Consider the following 16,621-nt stretch of genomic DNA (forward strand, 5'->3'; position numbering starts at 1 on the left):
AGTGGATGACATTCACATGGTGGGATTGCTGGTCTTTCATTGCCCTCAGACCTGCATCTCCTTGTTAGGTCAGACTGTGTGAGACTGGCCAAAAACCATGAATCCCCAGTTACAGGCAGTCCGTAATTTAGATCTTTGTATCCTGGTATCAGTCTTACTGCTGAAGCAGGGCATTCTGCGCCACAAATATGCATTAAAGGATTAGTTCACCCAATCACCAAAAAAAAAAAATTCCCCACTTACCGCTGGTATGAAGCCATGCAGATAGTTTTGGTTTTATTTGCCGCCTCTGAGCTTTTAGTTGCCACCCCAATACAATGGGATTTAGTTTGTGGTGTTTACATTTAAAATTACAATTACAAAAAACTCAGTAGCAATGTGTCTTTCTAGAGACAATGTACTAGTTTATCTGAATAATCAACAGACGTCACTGTCAACAGTTTTTATTGGAACTACTTTCCTGTCAGTGTTGACAGCATATTTTGTGAATTAACAGGGACACTCTTTCTGCTCCGTTCCCTTCACTTCCATTCTATTGGGGCAGAAACGGACATCTCAAAACCTGGAAAAATAAAACCAAAGTGATCTGCATTCCTATAGATACCACCAAAGCTAAATTGAGTGAAATGAACATTTAAAATAATACATTTTGGGTACGATTTGTCTCGTCATCACTGTGGGAATGCAAAGCAAACAGCAGAAATTCATCAAGAAATAAACAGCACGTAACCCCATGAAACCACAACTTGCATGCTTTGTTTTTTAATGGATTAAACAAATGCTACTATGTATAATGTGTTAATTAGTGAGATTTAGAAGTGCTAGTGGGCTTAGACTTTGCAGAGAACCAGCTGTTTACCCCCTTCTTTCAGTCTTTATGCTAAGCTGAGCTAACCGTCTCCTGGCTCTAACATCACACTTAACCGGCAGACATCTTTTTTCTAACTCTCAGCAAGAAACCAAATCAGCTAATTTCCTAAAATGTCAAACTATTCTTTTAATGAAATGCAGCCAAAAAAAGGAACCCAAACAGAAAAATCAGAACAGAAAACAGCAAAGTGATTTACATGTGGCTGCAGTTTTCACCTTGATGTTTTTGTCTGAATAACAGGATCCTAAAAGTCTTAAAACAGCCTTTAAACTGACATTGACACTTTCAAGTGACCTCTTGCAGTTAAAGTGTGACCTGGTGTTTTGTCCAGCCTGAGGTAAACTGGAAAGTCACTTACATCAGCTGTAAATATCCTGGAGGATACACAACATGCGGACATTTAGCTCAAACTACTCCCTCTTTATTTTTATGACACATGACATTGCCAGTTGGTCCGGCCCCATACGTGCACAGCACTGTTCTTTTTGGACAAAGCATGACAACCTCAGTCACTAGAAGATGACCGGCCAATAGTTGGTCCATAATAAATCCCCTGAGCCCACACACTAACATCTATTAGACCCCACTGCTGAGCCCTGGAACCAGAATGTCTCACCCGATGCCATGCAAAGGTGTTAAACTAGGAGCATTTCCAGAACCAACCATCAGTCCCTTCACCACACACGTGGGCATATTAATTCCTCACACTCCTCCATACCCCCACCGAGAGCAGAACACATCCACTGTTTGGTTTGGATGGCCCTATGAGGAGACCTCCATGTTGAGCAAACTAGAACACACCGCGGCCCTGTAACGCAGCCTGCATAGTCAGATATAACAGGCTTCACTCTTCAATGCTGCTGCAGAGATCTATGTGCAGTAGCAAGTCACATCTTACAAAATTCTATATTCATCCAACAATCATTAAACCACTGAAATGACAAATTACATTGTATCCTGCGAGCCTCGTGTCAGTTAATGTGTTCATACATCAGTGATGCAACAATCCATACTGCATCCATCTGGTGATTTCTGTTTCATGTCTCTTTCAGCTCTACAGTCAACCGATGCAGGCTGTGCATCATGATAGCTGCACTTTCAGCTGTCCGTTTAATATCTTTTCTGATTTTGAAGATCGGATCACATTGCTGCGTGTCCACACTCGGTCTGAAGATGGTTGTGATGCATCTAATGTGGCTGCATTTATTTAAATTAAAATGTGTGGGATTGTGATGCCACCGCGAGCCTGACTACTTCCACATGTGGCTTTGAAGATCCAATAGCAACACGAGTACAATCCTATTTTTCACGTGTTCTGACCTGTCACTTGATATACCCACATTTCAGATAAAATGAAAGTCATACTGAAATGACACGTGCAACCCTAGCCTTTTATTAGCGCCTACATGCCTGCTGGAGATCTCTTGAGAAACATTTACCACTGGTTTCACTGTCCTGCTGTGTTTATCTTATTAATTCTAGTCGCAGTGATACTGCAGTCCTCACAGTCACAACGGAGAGAGCATTATTGTAGATAATGCCCAACATTAATCTCACGCTGCCCTACATATTCAGGGTTAGAGGTCAAAGCCATTTCATGTTGTCGTCCTCATGCTTGAACTTGTATCAGGCTGTCTCCTCCCCAGGACTATTTATTATGACCTTAATGCCCTGGTTTCAGATATCACTTAGACTCTCCCTCTCTCTGTCTCTCTCTCCCTCTCTGTGCTTACACAGATGTGAGGTGTATTAAAATTTTTCAAGTATTTCAGTGTAAACCCACAGCATTTTGTTGAAAAGATGATTCAAGCTACTGTGTAAGATGCCTCTTGTTCCCATATGCTACTTACTGTAGAGAACAAGGGGGTATGCTCCCATGTTGTCATAATCCACCGAGTCCTCCAAATTATGACAAGGGCTTTTTAATGGCATGTTAATAACAGAGAACAACAGTATACTACTGGGCAATTATCATTTGGTTTTGAAATGTATTACTTCCCAAAAAACAACTATAAATCTGTCAACATCTGTTTTGAAAAGCTTTTAATTTACAGAGTGGTGGTTCTCAAATGCCACTCTGAATTCTCACCAGATCTTTCACAGTGTTTTTCAAAGATGACGTTTAACCAAGTTAGAGACAGTATTGCATATATTCACATAAATAACCACAACAATTAATCATGTTTTGTTTTTGTCAACAGAATATAACTTGACATGATAGAGGGAAAGACGTAATCTTCATGTGATTGCGTGCCATGACAAAACCGCAGAGCATGCTGCTTCAGCTAACTGCATAATGCTTCTCTGCTATCACACACACATTTTCAAACACATCTCCAGAATAGTCCAGATTTAAGACCTGTCGCTGGTGTGGAACATAGTGAAAAGGAGTATCCTGTGGGGCCCTTGGGGGCCAGAAAGGTACTTAGTAGCCCTGTATGTGTGCTTGCGCATGCATGTGTGTGTGTGTGTGTGTGAGTGAGTGTGAAGTGGCAAAGAGTGACCCGAGAGGCCCAGCTAGTTACAGCCTCTCTGCTGGAGACTACCACTTCCACAAAACAAGCATTGTTGGTACAGAGCTCCAGACACCAGAGACACACACTGGAAACAACTCATATGCACGCACACGCATACACACACACTCACATATAAAAATAGACAAAATTGTGGCCAATGGTGAGATTGAAATTGGCAACCCCAGCTGTGTTAATGCAGTGTTTGCTATGAATAAATTTACAGAAAGTCCCTTGCAAAAGTGTTATCTAACATCTCCACCACAGCTTTTCACTACAAAACTTTCTCTCACACACACACAGGAACACACACGCAACACACTGTACAAAATGTGGATCACTGTCACTAACAATAGCCCTTGGGTGGTTCGTCAGACTATTATTGTAGGTGTTTCTATGCTAATTATGTGTGACTGAGAGCATGTCAAAAGCAGTTACTGGAAATAATGTGGGGAGCTGGAAATTGTGAGGTGGAATTACTTTGCTTGCAATAAAAAAAAAAAAAAAGTACAGTGTTGAGTTTCAACAGTGGCTTTGTCTGACCACTGCTAAACAAATGAGTACAACCTATGATCTAAAACGCTGTGCCAAAGCCACTGGATCAATTTTATTACTTCATTGTTGCAAAACAAGATAAGGAACACATCATCATCATTAGTATCATCATCATCATCAGAGAGAGGGAGGTGAGGGGGGGTGTCAGCATCATGACCTCCACCTCTGGCTGTGCGCTTTAAAGAGACCTCGTTGGCTGACAGCAGTATACGTCAGCACCTCTCACCCACTCCACTATAACCCCCCCCCCAAGCCTCTGGTGGTCACACAGACGCAAGTGTAAAAGTAGCAGCTCCAACTGTTGCCCGGACTAACCCATTCAGCATCCACGTCCCACACAGTCTGACACACGGAGGAGTGAGACTGTTCACCGAGCAAGAAGCTGGAAGTGAGAGGAGAGGTGGAACATTTACGCACAGCCTTTTTTAGTCCGGATTTTTTTTTCTTTTTTTTTTTTTTTGGTGCGTCTTTAAAGTCCACATTGGATAGTTTTAGACGTTTTTCTGAACCACTTTCCTCTTGGATTTTGCTTTTGTAATTATTTCAGCACCTAAACTGCATCTCCGACAATGTTTTCCTCGCACCTGCTCCTGTTGCTGTTAAACTGTATCCTGGGTGTTGCATCGGTCAGGAGCATGAAAAGGGGCTCTGGGAGCGCACAGGACAGTAGCTTCTTCCAGTCGTCGTCGGACCCCTTCTCAGATGACCTGGACCAGGACATGGTCTCCCAGCACATGTCCAAACTGTACGAGAAATACAACCAGGAAAATCGCCTTAGAGAGGGAAACACTGTCCGGAGTTATAGAGCCAGCCAAGGTGTGTGAACACATTGATCAACCTGTCTGCAATATTGCTAGAAATCGCCTCCTGCAAAGAAGCTCAGGTGCATTAATTTAGATTTAGTTTTTGGAACTAAAACGACAAAAAAAATCTAGCATTATGTGCCATTAGTGCAGCAGGACATGGATCAGGACACGCAAAGAACAAAAAGTCAGTAGAAGTCAGAAAGCTCACCTGATCCTCTCCATGGATAGTTATTAAAAGTGCAAGAGCTCAGTTGGGCTGCATGGCTCTGCCAGACTCTCTAAATAGGTAGGATTGTTTTGGAACAGTCTGAGAATGCATTTAAATGATTTTGGGACGCTGTGGGCACATTGTGTTTGTGGCAGCAGCTGTGCCCCTTCTGCGCGGTGTCTGATCAATTACCGCAGCCAGACGCGCAATAAGCGCAAGAATGCCTGCGATTCCCTGCGAGCCGAGCAAAGCCCAACTTCAATATATTTAAAACCGCAGCCGCAGTTACGCGCTGCAAATGGTCATTGTCGTGGCTTCTGTGTTCCTGTTGTGGCTACAAGACATGTGTGACTCCACATCCTGGAGTCAAGGGGCTTAAAGCACAGTCGTTCCTCTCCGTCTGAGGCTGTTTTTATAAACACAACTCATAGACATTTATATCCCACATAGTTCTCAGATGGCATATCATAACACGTGTGTATTTTTACTGCAGAGTCTGAGTGTAATTCAAGGAGAGATGTAAGCGAGTTTTCACAACAATGTAAGATCTGTTAAAACAGTTGATTATGTCTTGGTGTCTGGGCAGACAGTGCTGGCTGTATTAGGCTTAAGGGGAAGCTTTAAGAGAAACTGAGGTAAGCATTTCCATATGCAGGCTGAATCCGAGGTAATGTATATCTCTTGAGTCAGTCCATACTTCCGCTGAACTCTTATACAATGAACAATAACTCTGCTGTTGAAGTTAATGTTCATCATGAATATGTAGCTCTCTGCTCGCCCCCTCCACCCCTGCCAGCCAGATCCCCAGAGTCTGCTTCCTCTTAAGGGCACCTTCTGAAATCCTACCAAGGCATGCAGCCATGTACCAGCCACACGGCTCAGTCATGTAACACAGCCTCTAACAAGGAAAGGTGTTTCATTGTACCAATTTGGATTTTAACCACAAGAAAAGTGCTTTTGGTGTAATTTGGCACCTATTTCCAAATCCTTTTTCTTTTCATATGGCACTTTATTATGATTTTTTTTCATTCCTTTTCATGAAAACAGTTTTTTAACCCAAATTAATGACAAATAGAGTAAAAGTTCAAAAGTCTGAGTTCAATTGAGGTTTCACCAGTCAGCAGTGCTTACATTGGAAAATGCTTTCATCATCTAATGATGCCAAACATTTTTGCCCGTCAGTATGGACCTGTCAAAAAACAACCAAAGAACTGTGGAGCATATAAAACAAATATTGGCTAATTTGTCCATTTAAAAAAGAACATAGAAACACCTGTGAACTACGAAACAGCACAACTGTTTCCATTCAACACATTTTTTATGTCAAAGAGTTTTGGCAAATCTTATAGAAGAAATTTTGTTTTTGAAAACATCACTTTTTGGATGAAGAATGGGTGTCATTGTTGTGTTGTTCACCTGACTGACTGACTTGATTGATTGATTGATTGTCATTGCAGACTCCTCCGACCACAGGCTGGTGTACCAACTAAACCTTACAACTCTGCAGGACTCAGAGGTCATCCTCTCTGCCACATTCCACTTCCTGCTAGATCGGCGCCCTCATCAAAAACCCTGGTTCTGTAAACGCTTCAAGAGCCCGTTCTGTCGTTCCTCACCCATCCACCCTTCTCCGTCCATCAGCCTGCTTCTTCGCTCTGTCTCCTCGGGGTCAGGGGTCAGCTCTGGGTCAATGGGGTCATTCCTGGGCAATGTGACCTTCCACCCCCACAGGAGAGGGGTGTGGCAGATGAAAGATGTGACCCAGGTCATAAAGGAGGCGCGGGACAAGGGTCATCTCCTCGTGTCAGTGGAGTTGGACTTAGGGCAGCAGTACCCGAGGAAACCAGAGGAGGTGCTGTCTGCAGGCAGCCTCCCCTACCTGTTACTCTATGCTAATGACCGTGCCTTGGCAGAGCCCAACAGCGTGGCTACAAGCCTTCAGAGGTATGACCCGTTCCCCGAGGGAGGAGAGCCCTCACATTCCTCACAGTCCTCTCTACTCCTGCACAGACCTAATTCCTCACCAGAGTTGAAAGGACGCGTGAGAAGGGATTCAGCTCTCCCTTCTGACCCCATTCAGAACAACGAGCTGCCCGAGGTGGACTACAGGCCTGATGGATACAGGAAGGATGACCTCTGGGAGAGCACTTGGTACCTGGCACTCAAACCAAAACTTAAATCAGGAAAGAAGGAGAAGAAGAGAAAAAACCAGGAGGAAGAGGGAGTGGAGCAAGGTAGAGGAGCAAATGATAGAGAAGAACCTGAGGTTCTCAAAGAAGCAGAAAGAACATCAGAGGGGCTCAAATCTGACGACTCAACTGTGAAAAGATTGAAAGACAGTCGCACACTGGCAGTGGACGGAAGAAGGCATGAGCGGAGACATGAGGGGAGGGATGGTAAAAAGCATAAGGGCAGCGCTACTCCTCAGTCGCCTGTTCTGAGCTTTGATGAACAAACAATGCGTAAGGCCCGAAGGAGGCAGTGGGGAGACACCCAGCAGAGAGGCTGCTCCAGGAGGAACCTCAGAGTGGATTTTGCAGACATTGGCTGGAGCGAGTGGGTCATAGCACCCAAGGCCTTTGATGCCTACTACTGCGCTGGCACATGTGGATTTCCCATGCCTAAGGTAATAGCACAAGCATCTAAGTCACTCTACATTATCTCATTTGTCTCCAAAATGGCATATTTCTTAGAACAATGTTAACTTTCTATTTTCCCATCTGCCTCTACCTCTACTGATACTTTCTCCTAGGTGTCGAGGCCCTCTAACCATGCCACCATCCAGAGCATAGTCCGAGCCGTTGGGATCATCCCCGGGGTTCCTGAGCCCTGTTGTGTTCCAGAGAGGATGAGTCCTCTGGCAGTGCTCTACCAGGATGAATCCAGGAACCCAGTGCTCAAGATTTACCCTAATATGTCCGTCCAGTCCTGCTCCTGCAGATAAGAAGGGGAGGGCAGCAGAGGCAGAGGACAAGGATGGATGTGGAGAGAAACATAAAAACAGGACTAACAGAGACAGAAGTATACCTCTGTTTGTTACGTGGTTTCTTGATACTGAGAAACAGAGTCACTTTGGCCGTTGCTATTCCTGAAGGAACATGGGCTGTAGAGAAATCACTTCCATCTCTTCTGTCCTGCGGCAGCAGACTTGAAGAGACATTGTCTGGCATCTGCCTTAGCAAGAGGAACAGAGTCACACATGTAAAGTCAGCTCCACATGTCTCAGAGGCCCAGTTGTTTTGATTCAGTGTTTGAGGGATTCAGTGGACAGGCACATTTAAGGGATGTTTTCCTTTTATCTCAGAGTGTACTTGTTTTCGCTCACAGTGGATTTGTGTTCACATTTTCTGTGGACACCAAAGGCAACAAATGAAAGACTTTATCAGTGTGTCATGGGGCAGCTCACATAGTAAAATACAGATGACAGAGATTATAAAACATATTTCCACATTTTTTTTACATGCTGTGTACAGCTGTTCTTGCTTTGAAGCTAACCAAACGCCACAGTGTACATACATGCAATGTTGATTTGTTTGCAAGACAGAAACCTTATTGTACATTCTTGCTCTGTATATCTTTAAAAAAGGAAGTATCCAATGAGTTGTAGGGAGCATCTGGATTTCATTTACACCCACGACCCCCCTCATAACACTTCAAGAATGTTATAATGAAACCAGAAATATTTTTTTATTTTGAATGTGAAACTTAGTTGAAATTAATTTGTCATGGTTACTAGGCTATGTATTACTATATTTTAGATGAGATGGTATTTTGTACATGTGTATTGTTTAAATTATGAAAAAGTAGCTGTCTATAAGTTAGAATAAAAAAGTAATTTAATCCAATACTAGAATATTATTGGTTCATACTGTCTCTGTTATTCTTGGTCATTACTGCATATAACACTAGATTCTTGGTGTGGGGTGGGGGGCATTTTTGTCAAAACAAACCTAAAAGGGCACCACTGTTCCAAAATAACTTCAGTACAAAGGCAGGAAGGTTCCACTCAAAGATAACCAACATTCCCCTAAAGCCCCTTGACCCGTTATTACCCCCACACCAAAGGCTCGGACGTCTGTTGTCCAGCAAATAATGTGGCCGCCGTGGATTAATGGTTGATGGAGAAGGCAGGCACGCACCAATTAGGACGTCAGCCACTTGAACTTCAAAACATGCTGCGCTTCCCCCTTTTTTACCCATCTGCCCCCGCCAACCCATTTATTTCTAAGTGCAGGATGTTCTCCTCAAAGGACTATTTTTCCAACAGATGTTTGAAGAAAGAAAATACAGATTCTTGTCACTTTTAGTCTCAGGAAGAAGGAGGCGACCCGTGTGCTGCGTAAACAGTGTGTCACACTGACAGTGAAATGACAGAGGGTGCCTTTTGATTATTAACCCATTACTCTGCAATTGTTTCGTCTTGAGCCTGCAAAAGTCGGCACTGATCACCACATCTGTTTACAACAGCTGAATGCTTTGAAGTTTACCAAGACTGGACAGTAATTTTGTCTCAAAGACGGAGACATTTAGTAATCACTTGGGGGACAGAAGATTGAGGTCTTACGCTGTTTATTGCAGTTAAGAATTATAATTTAAGTCTATGGAAAGCTAAAAAAAAAAACAGAGCAGTGTTCTATCAGCAACCTGCTATAATCTCAAAAAACAAATTGTTTCCCCTACTGTCTGCATTGCTTTCTTCAGTTACATATAGAACATCAACATTGAATCATAGGCGATCTTTTTTTGGATACAGATAAACAGAAAAGGACCCAAATACCATACTAACTCATCAAGAGCTTTCCAGATACAGTTGTGTTTATACTACAGCTAATTGAAAGCCCTTGGTGATTTGCATTTACCTAATTAGTTGACTTCTAAAACCAACTGGCTGCACCAGCAATGATTTACATGTTTTTTTAATTATTAAAGGAGGTGGAATACTTACACAAACATGTATTTTGTATTTTATATCTGTAATTAATTTAGATCACTTGTTAGAAATCTGTTTTCACTTTGACATTAAAGTGTCTTTTCCTGCTAATAGGCATAAAAAGCCACATAAAATCCCCTTTGAGTCAATGCTGTTAAACAAGAAAACATGAAGCTGTACTGTATTAACCCAGTAAGTATTGTCCAAACAAATCATCGTGGTATCATTTTAGCATGGCAATAAAAAAATATGATAAATTCTTCTTTACCATTTTAGTATTACAAGAGTTTAATTAAATGGGTGTTTTGTGAAAGGAAAGGTGTATAAGAGACAGCATGCCCTGCAATATTATATACAGTAGTCACTAGACCAACGTGTGCTGCTGTTTTACTCTAATATGTGATGATGAGATGATGAGCAGTATCAAAACACTGAAAAGATTATCTTAAATCCGTGGTTGAGGATGCGGTAAAAGATGTCTGAAACACCAAATGCAGGAATCAGTTTTCCCCAATTTTGAACAAGTGGAAATGTTCGACTAAAAACTTTTTTTTTTTTTTTTACAAATGCACCATTTCTGGGGTCTAACCCCCATTTAAACTAAGATGATGACTGTAATTAGGGTTATTATAAATCATGTTTACATTAATAGATGTTTCAGCTTCAAAGTAGGCTGGCCCAATTGTAATGACACATCCAGGTTCATTTTTTCCCCTCATTTCCCGGCTGATCCCTTTTTTCAGTCGGGACCCACAGTCTGCTATTACAAAGTGAACCCAATGTCAACCGCAATCACAGTCACAGGAGAGTACTTACAATGGTCAAGTCCAGTCGAGAAAACCACAGTAGTCTCGGCTCGCGTTCAGAGCCCAGTATGCCTACAAGCCAAAATGAAACGAGGCAAGCGGGGAAACCAAGAACAATATTTGTTTTTCCACATGATGACCGTTCAATTAAAGGAGAGCAATACAGCCATTATTAGAAAACAGAGGATTTTCTGTGTCTGGGCTGAAATGGCTCTTTCCTCACATGGTTACTGAGCTCAGAGAACTAATAGCTCTGTTCATTAGGAAATAACAATAATAGAGTGACACTGTGCCTCTTAATCACCCATTTAATCATGTAGACCACTGGGTGTCTTATGTAAAAAATCTTATTTTTCCTTTAGAGAGTGAAAAAACATGCAACTGCCAATCCAAAGAATTTAACTTTTGTCCAAACAATCTTAAAGGAATTACAGGCTAAAGTTTTAAAACTCATAGAAACATCATGCTTCATTGTATTTGCTCACATATTTAAGTGTTTTGTGTGATGTTTTCCAAAGAAATCTGATATATTTCCAGAAAAGTATTAATGAACTCCCTGAAGGCACCTGTTGATAGATTAATCGGTTTGTGGTAGACGAAGAAACTGGGAGCATAAACTCTCAAGTAAAGGCAGATAACAGCAGTGTGGGTGGGTTTACATCCCTGCTTACATTACAGTGAGAGACTGAACAGGGTCGAGGCTTGACTTTCCCATGAACTTCATGCCTTCTTCCCGCCTCATTTACCTGCAACAGAGACGGCTATTTATGTCCATCTGTCCGCAGCCTGACCTGAATGGGCTGCAAACTCACTGTTAGTGGAGAAGAACTAAAAAATCACAAATACACAGCAGCAGGCTTGTGTGGACCCCATCCAGGTATGCAGATGAATGATAACTGTTAAGCTTTTTAAACTAGATCTTGGCTTCATTTTTTTACTTTTTTTACTCATCATATTCCAGCCCATTTTCTCAAATAGCATGCTTAAATGTTGAGTGATACGTGATCACAAAGGAAAATACAGATTGTTTTTGATGCGTCTATAACAAAATGTATGTCTCGTATTGTTAGTCAGTGCATGAGAGCAGGGTGGCAACAAAAAGATGTTTATTTCCAATCATTTGGTGCAGTCTTCCCATTGGTTTCTATAAAATTATTATTTTTCTTGACCATGATCTGCACGGTTCAGGTGTATCAAGACAGTCTGGATTATCTAGATTATTCTTTATCACAAGAGAAAGTTTCACGGCTCTTTTGGAACAAACAAAAATTAACACAATTTCTGATCAACTGACCTGAACCAACATGATGGTGGAAGAAAAGAAAAAACTCGACACGTCTGTTTCATTTTTGATAGTTTTAAATTTGAAAATGAATGTGCAAACACACTCAATCCATATCGCATGTACAAAGCAGAGATAAGCTGATAAATAAGAGGATTGCGTCGAGATATTTATGACAATCATGAGCTGTCCTCGAGATCTCTCCGTCATTTTATTCCATCCTGAGTTCCATAAGGCACAAAATAAGCATCAACCTAACATACAGGACTGAAGGACAGACAACAAACTGCAGTGAGATCAGCTTCCACGTACCTCTATCGTCATCTAGTGGACAGGCTGTGATGGCCACTTGCTATTTTCTTTACAGCTACCTACATTCACTGTTACGAAGTCTTGCCGTGAATCTAAATCTGTTAAATATAGACGACGCTCTACGCATCATTTGGGAAATAAATATAGTTTTTTTTCTGTCCTTTGTTGTCTCAGTTATGAGAGGTCATGTGTCTGGACAGGTGGTGGCGCTCTCGGAAGTATTCGTGGCAGATGGGGCAGGTGAGTTTCTCCTCCCGCCTCCTCCTCACCTGGGACTCCGCTGCGAACTCCTTCTTATGATGAGAGCGCATGTGGAAAACGAGGTCGGAGGTCATGCGGAAGGACAGGTTGCATTTGGCGCACCAGTTCTGCACCGACACGCCGAAAGAGGTGAAAGTCGGCGGAAGGATGGTGAGAGAAGAGGTGGTCTGGAGCTGAGCGCCAATGTTCCTGGACCAGTGCTCCGGTGCGTAATGGAAAGCGCTGTTTAATGTCACCGGGGAGGGCACAGTCTGTAAATCACCGCTCAGGATGTTGGATGCCAACAGATTGTTGTATCCCATAACAGTCCTGGAGGTGAAAGCATCACTCATCTCCTCTAAGCGGCTAGAGGGGGCTGTTGTTGCGCTGCTGAGATGTGCCGGTGGCTCACTTGGAGAAGTTCTTGTGCTCGGTTTACAAAAAGCACTTTTCTGCTCGCTTTGACTGTTGGACAGGACCGGAGAAAACGCGCTTCTGCTGCTTGAGCGCACACCAGAGCTCTCTCCTGTCTCCGACTCTGTGTCCATCTCTCTGTCGTGCGTAAAAGTCCCTTTGGGTTCTCCCACCTCACCAAAAGCATCATTCTTACATCCCAAATCATCCGGTTTGATCCTATCAGCTTTCAACTTCCCCGTAGAGCCAGATGCATTTCCTGCTGCCTGATCTTGGCCCCTGCTTAGCTGCGTAATGTTACCATCATTTGAAATATTTGTTTTTTCTAACAGAACTGGTTTACGCCCTTTGAGATATGGAGTTTCCTCGTATTTCCTTTTCTTGGGTGGAATCTCTGTGTCCTCGTTGCTGCCAGACTTTTTGTGTTCCAAATCTCTGGCGATGTTGTGAAAATCTGTCACTCGATGTTGCCTCTTAATTTCCACATGCTTGTGCTCGTAAACCTCGCGGCTCCAAGTGTCACTCTTTACTTGGGTGCACAGGAATCGGCAGTGAGCCAGATATGGATACTCATTCTTGAAGACCTGGTTACATTTTCCACATTTGAACTCTGCAAGAGACACAGGTCATAAGAACATGTTAAGTATATCTACAGATAAATCAAATAGGCATGTATTTTAAATAATAGTGCAAATGAAATGTTAATATACATCCTTTTACAAGCTTCTATCAATAAAACATGGCGTTACAGAGCTCTGCCTCACCTTCACTTGATCCTCTGATCATGTCTGTGAATCCCAGTAGGTGAGACAGCTCCTGGTCGTACCACACCAGCAGCTCTTCCTCCTGCCGGATGTCTCGGGTGGTCCGCACATACAGTTGACCCGCTTTCAGAAAAGCCTCAGTGTTCTGCTCCTCTTCATTGCGTGCAGCCTGCACCAGGCGCAGCCAGGAAAGCACCAACGCAGAATTACGCATAGCCTCAGGGTCCACCTGTTGACAGGAACCACCCACATTTTAATTTCTGTCTTTTCTACAGCCTTGAAATTATTGATTATAAACATGGGCATAGTTGTTAATCTGATTACAGCATCATTACAAACAAAAATTGCAGGCGCACATAAAAATGCAATCAAATAAAGTAATTTCTGTAAGAATTTCAAAAAGAGCGAGCAAATCAAGTGTTCCTAAAGGCTTTTGGCCCACCAAGAGCTGTTAAGAGATGCCACATGAAACCATCTCTTTGAAGTTTAGTGTCCATGTTATCTGACCAGCTGATCACAAAGTTGCACAACTCACCCTGAACACGTAGGATTTCGCTCTCTTGTCGCAGGATTTCTGCGCTATGAAGGCGATGGTGTCGTAGAAAGTGTGTTGGAGCACACATGGACCAAAGCACGTGCCTGCAGGGATGCTGCGCGTAACGACCACACTGGTGTAGAGGTCCGCTGGATGCTGGAGGAATTTACTGTCACCGGTCCAGATGGACCGAGGCAGGAAAGTGTGATCCATCGTTAAACTGTAATAAAATACAACGGTTGTTATTAGTTAAAGAGCAGGTAAACAATATGGGTTTGTAGAATTGTTATTTTAACTGAAAGGTAACATCATGAGGCCTATAACTTCATCAATAATCCAATTAGACTTAAATCACAAGAACTAAAACAACGAATACACGTTTTAATCTTTTGTTTGTTTTAGTCAAAACAAAATATATTGAACAGAAACAAATACATGAGATGAAATATGGGTTTTGCTGGTCTGATATCTGCTGATGGCTGATTTGGATTCAGATGCTCTAAAATGACGCTGAATTGCCTTGCATGTGTGATTTTTTAAAAAATAGCAATTTCTACAACAATATTTTTCTTTCTTCTAAAATGTGGCGTGCCAACTGTGAAGCAGGCACAGCCGGTGCCCAGGCAAAATGGTTTCTAACGTCCTTTGTCTCAGTTTTTCAGTCGGTTTCTCCTTTTGTCTCCCCATCTGCCGTGGATCCTAACTGCCTCCTCTGTACGCAAGATAAGTTCAATTCGTTTTTTCCACATTTATGAACAATATTGACAAACGCAAATTATGTGACTAGTGATTTTTCTAGCTCTGGCCGATATAAAGTATCGCGAGGTACATGGAGTTTTTATTTGTTGACAGCTGACTGCGCAGCATCATAACTGAATGATGCTGATATCTCCAACATGCCAATTTCCCAATTAAAAATAAAGGGTTTTAAAGATGAAGTCGTGTGTCCCTGTGAAGAAAGCAGATTAGGAATGCATCATGTGGACTCACCCGCTGGACATGGAGGAGGATGTTTGTGGCTCGTGGCAGCGCGTTGCAGCAGGTGCAGTGGACCTCTGTAACGGTGTGCTTTCGTTATTTTAGGTGACCACAAGACGAGCAAGTTATCCGACTGTGTCTTCCTCCGTACTGGCGCCCCTCTCCTCTCCCACTCCCACTTATCCCCTTCAGAGAGCGCACTGAAGCGTTGCGCATTGATATAAACACGTGCGCGCTCAGGCACACACAAGCGCGCACACAAGCACTGAATTTGGTCCCTTGGCAAAATTCTCTCTTGTCTGATTTTGCATTCTTTGCTATGAAGAAGAGATATGGGGCCGAGTAGAGATAGAAAGCGCTGATATGATGATGATCTTCGGGTCTGAAGTATGTCATGCTTTTGTGTGGATTGATGTGGACACGCTGGGAATCACATAAAGACAAGACAGAACTTTCACCTTTTAGCGTGAAACGTTTTAAATATAATATATCTAGTCTCTTTATTTTGTCATTTCAACCATGGTGTTACAGGAACACAACCCGCGGCATAAATCTCACGTAAGCCTTTGCCAGCCTGCAGCTAGTCAAATGAAAATCATTTTAATGCGTGCTTGTGGCCACCCTGACATCTTATTGTCTGTCAGCATAATGATTTGAAATGAACGTCACTTCAATAATTCCACTTTTCGCAACACACAGTGTATCCAACTTGAATTCAGTTTGCACACGCTATGTGGGATCCAACGACGGTTTTTGGTCACGTTTCTGGAAACAATGAGTCCAGTTCCACGGACCGAGTGATGGAAATTGTCCTGGCTAATGTGGGTTATGGGAAATTGTAAAATTGGCCATTATTATATGACATGATGCAGGGTGGTCTGGGTTTGCCACCGGGCAAATGCATTATTCATAAAGTAAATGTTTCTGTCTCGTGAGTATTTAGTGAATTATTCTGCATCAAAGCTTTGGTTTTGGGTAAATGTCCTGGTGGTTACTGAGCCAACTTTCTGTAATGAGAGAGCGGGAAGACATGAAAGCCTCCGGGGACTCCTCAAGCGCACTCCAACAGTCTGGTTCGAGTAAAACGAATCAGTGAAATGAAAGGATAAAAAGTATTTTATTTCACTTTCAAAATTACCCAACATTGTGTCGGGAAATTTGATGGCAATCATGAAAACTTGAGAAAGCTTTCAGCATCAGATCCCTGATGGGTCGATTCACATTTAGGCCACATTTAATTGAATTGCGCGTATGTTTGCAGTTCCACTTATTTTCAAATGGGGGCAAATGCCAGAGACAGCAAATGAATGGCACTTAAAAAAAACACACAAAATCCTTGGTACAACAAATTACTAAATTATCGATTATTCAAATCAATGCACAAAACGATAAATTAATTAAATACGA

General features: G+C 42.4%; 2 protein-coding genes across 2 annotated transcripts; one reads left to right on the plus strand and one right to left on the minus strand.

Annotated features, from left to right (window-relative positions):
- The first annotated feature begins 2,826 nt into the window (after positions 1-2,826).
- On the plus strand, positions 2,827-8,740 carry gdf10a (growth differentiation factor 10a). The gene is made up of 3 exons (XM_044373841.1): positions 2,827-4,755; positions 6,411-7,579; positions 7,706-8,740. Exons 1-3 carry the CDS (start codon positions 4,509-4,511, stop codon positions 7,895-7,897), a joined length of 1,608 nt encoding a protein of 535 aa, XP_044229776.1. The 5' UTR covers positions 2,827-4,508; the 3' UTR covers positions 7,898-8,740.
- A 3,089-nt stretch (positions 8,741-11,829) lies between these two features.
- On the minus strand, positions 11,830-16,345 carry prdm8 (PR domain containing 8). The gene is made up of 4 exons (XM_044372489.1): positions 15,227-16,345; positions 14,237-14,456; positions 13,702-13,930; positions 11,830-13,547 (listed from the first exon to the last, which is right to left on the minus strand). The coding sequence occupies exons 1-4, from the start codon at positions 15,235-15,237 to the stop codon at positions 12,454-12,456; spliced, it is 1,554 nt and encodes a 517-aa protein (XP_044228424.1). The 5' UTR covers positions 15,238-16,345; the 3' UTR covers positions 11,830-12,453.
- Between the last annotated feature and the right edge of the window lie 276 nt (positions 16,346-16,621).

This window comes from Thunnus albacares, chromosome 14 (genome assembly GCF_914725855.1).
Source record: "Thunnus albacares chromosome 14, fThuAlb1.1, whole genome shotgun sequence".
In the NCBI taxonomy this organism is placed as follows: domain Eukaryota; kingdom Metazoa; phylum Chordata; class Actinopteri; order Scombriformes; family Scombridae; genus Thunnus; species Thunnus albacares.

Bases quoted from the DNA above. Each gene is read 5' to 3' on its own strand.
- gdf10a (XM_044373841.1), top strand. From the start codon at position 4,509: ATGTTTTCCTCGCACCTGCTCCTGTTGCTGTTAAACTGTATCCTGGGT. The intron at 4,756-6,410 runs GTGTGTGAACAC...TTGTCATTGCAG, and splicing joins GAGTTATAGAGCCAGCCAAG to ACTCCTCCGACCACAGGCTG. The intron at 7,580-7,705 runs GTAATAGCACAA...ACTTTCTCCTAG, and splicing joins GTGGATTTCCCATGCCTAAG to GTGTCGAGGCCCTCTAACCA.
- prdm8 (XM_044372489.1), bottom strand. The intron at 13,931-14,236 runs GTGAGTTGTGCA...TCCTGTCAACAG, and splicing joins CGAAATCCTACGTGTTCAGG to GTGGACCCTGAGGCTATGCG. The intron at 13,548-13,701 runs GTGAGGCAGAGC...TGTCTCTTGCAG, and splicing joins GATCAGAGGATCAAGTGAAG to AGTTCAAATGTGGAAAATGT.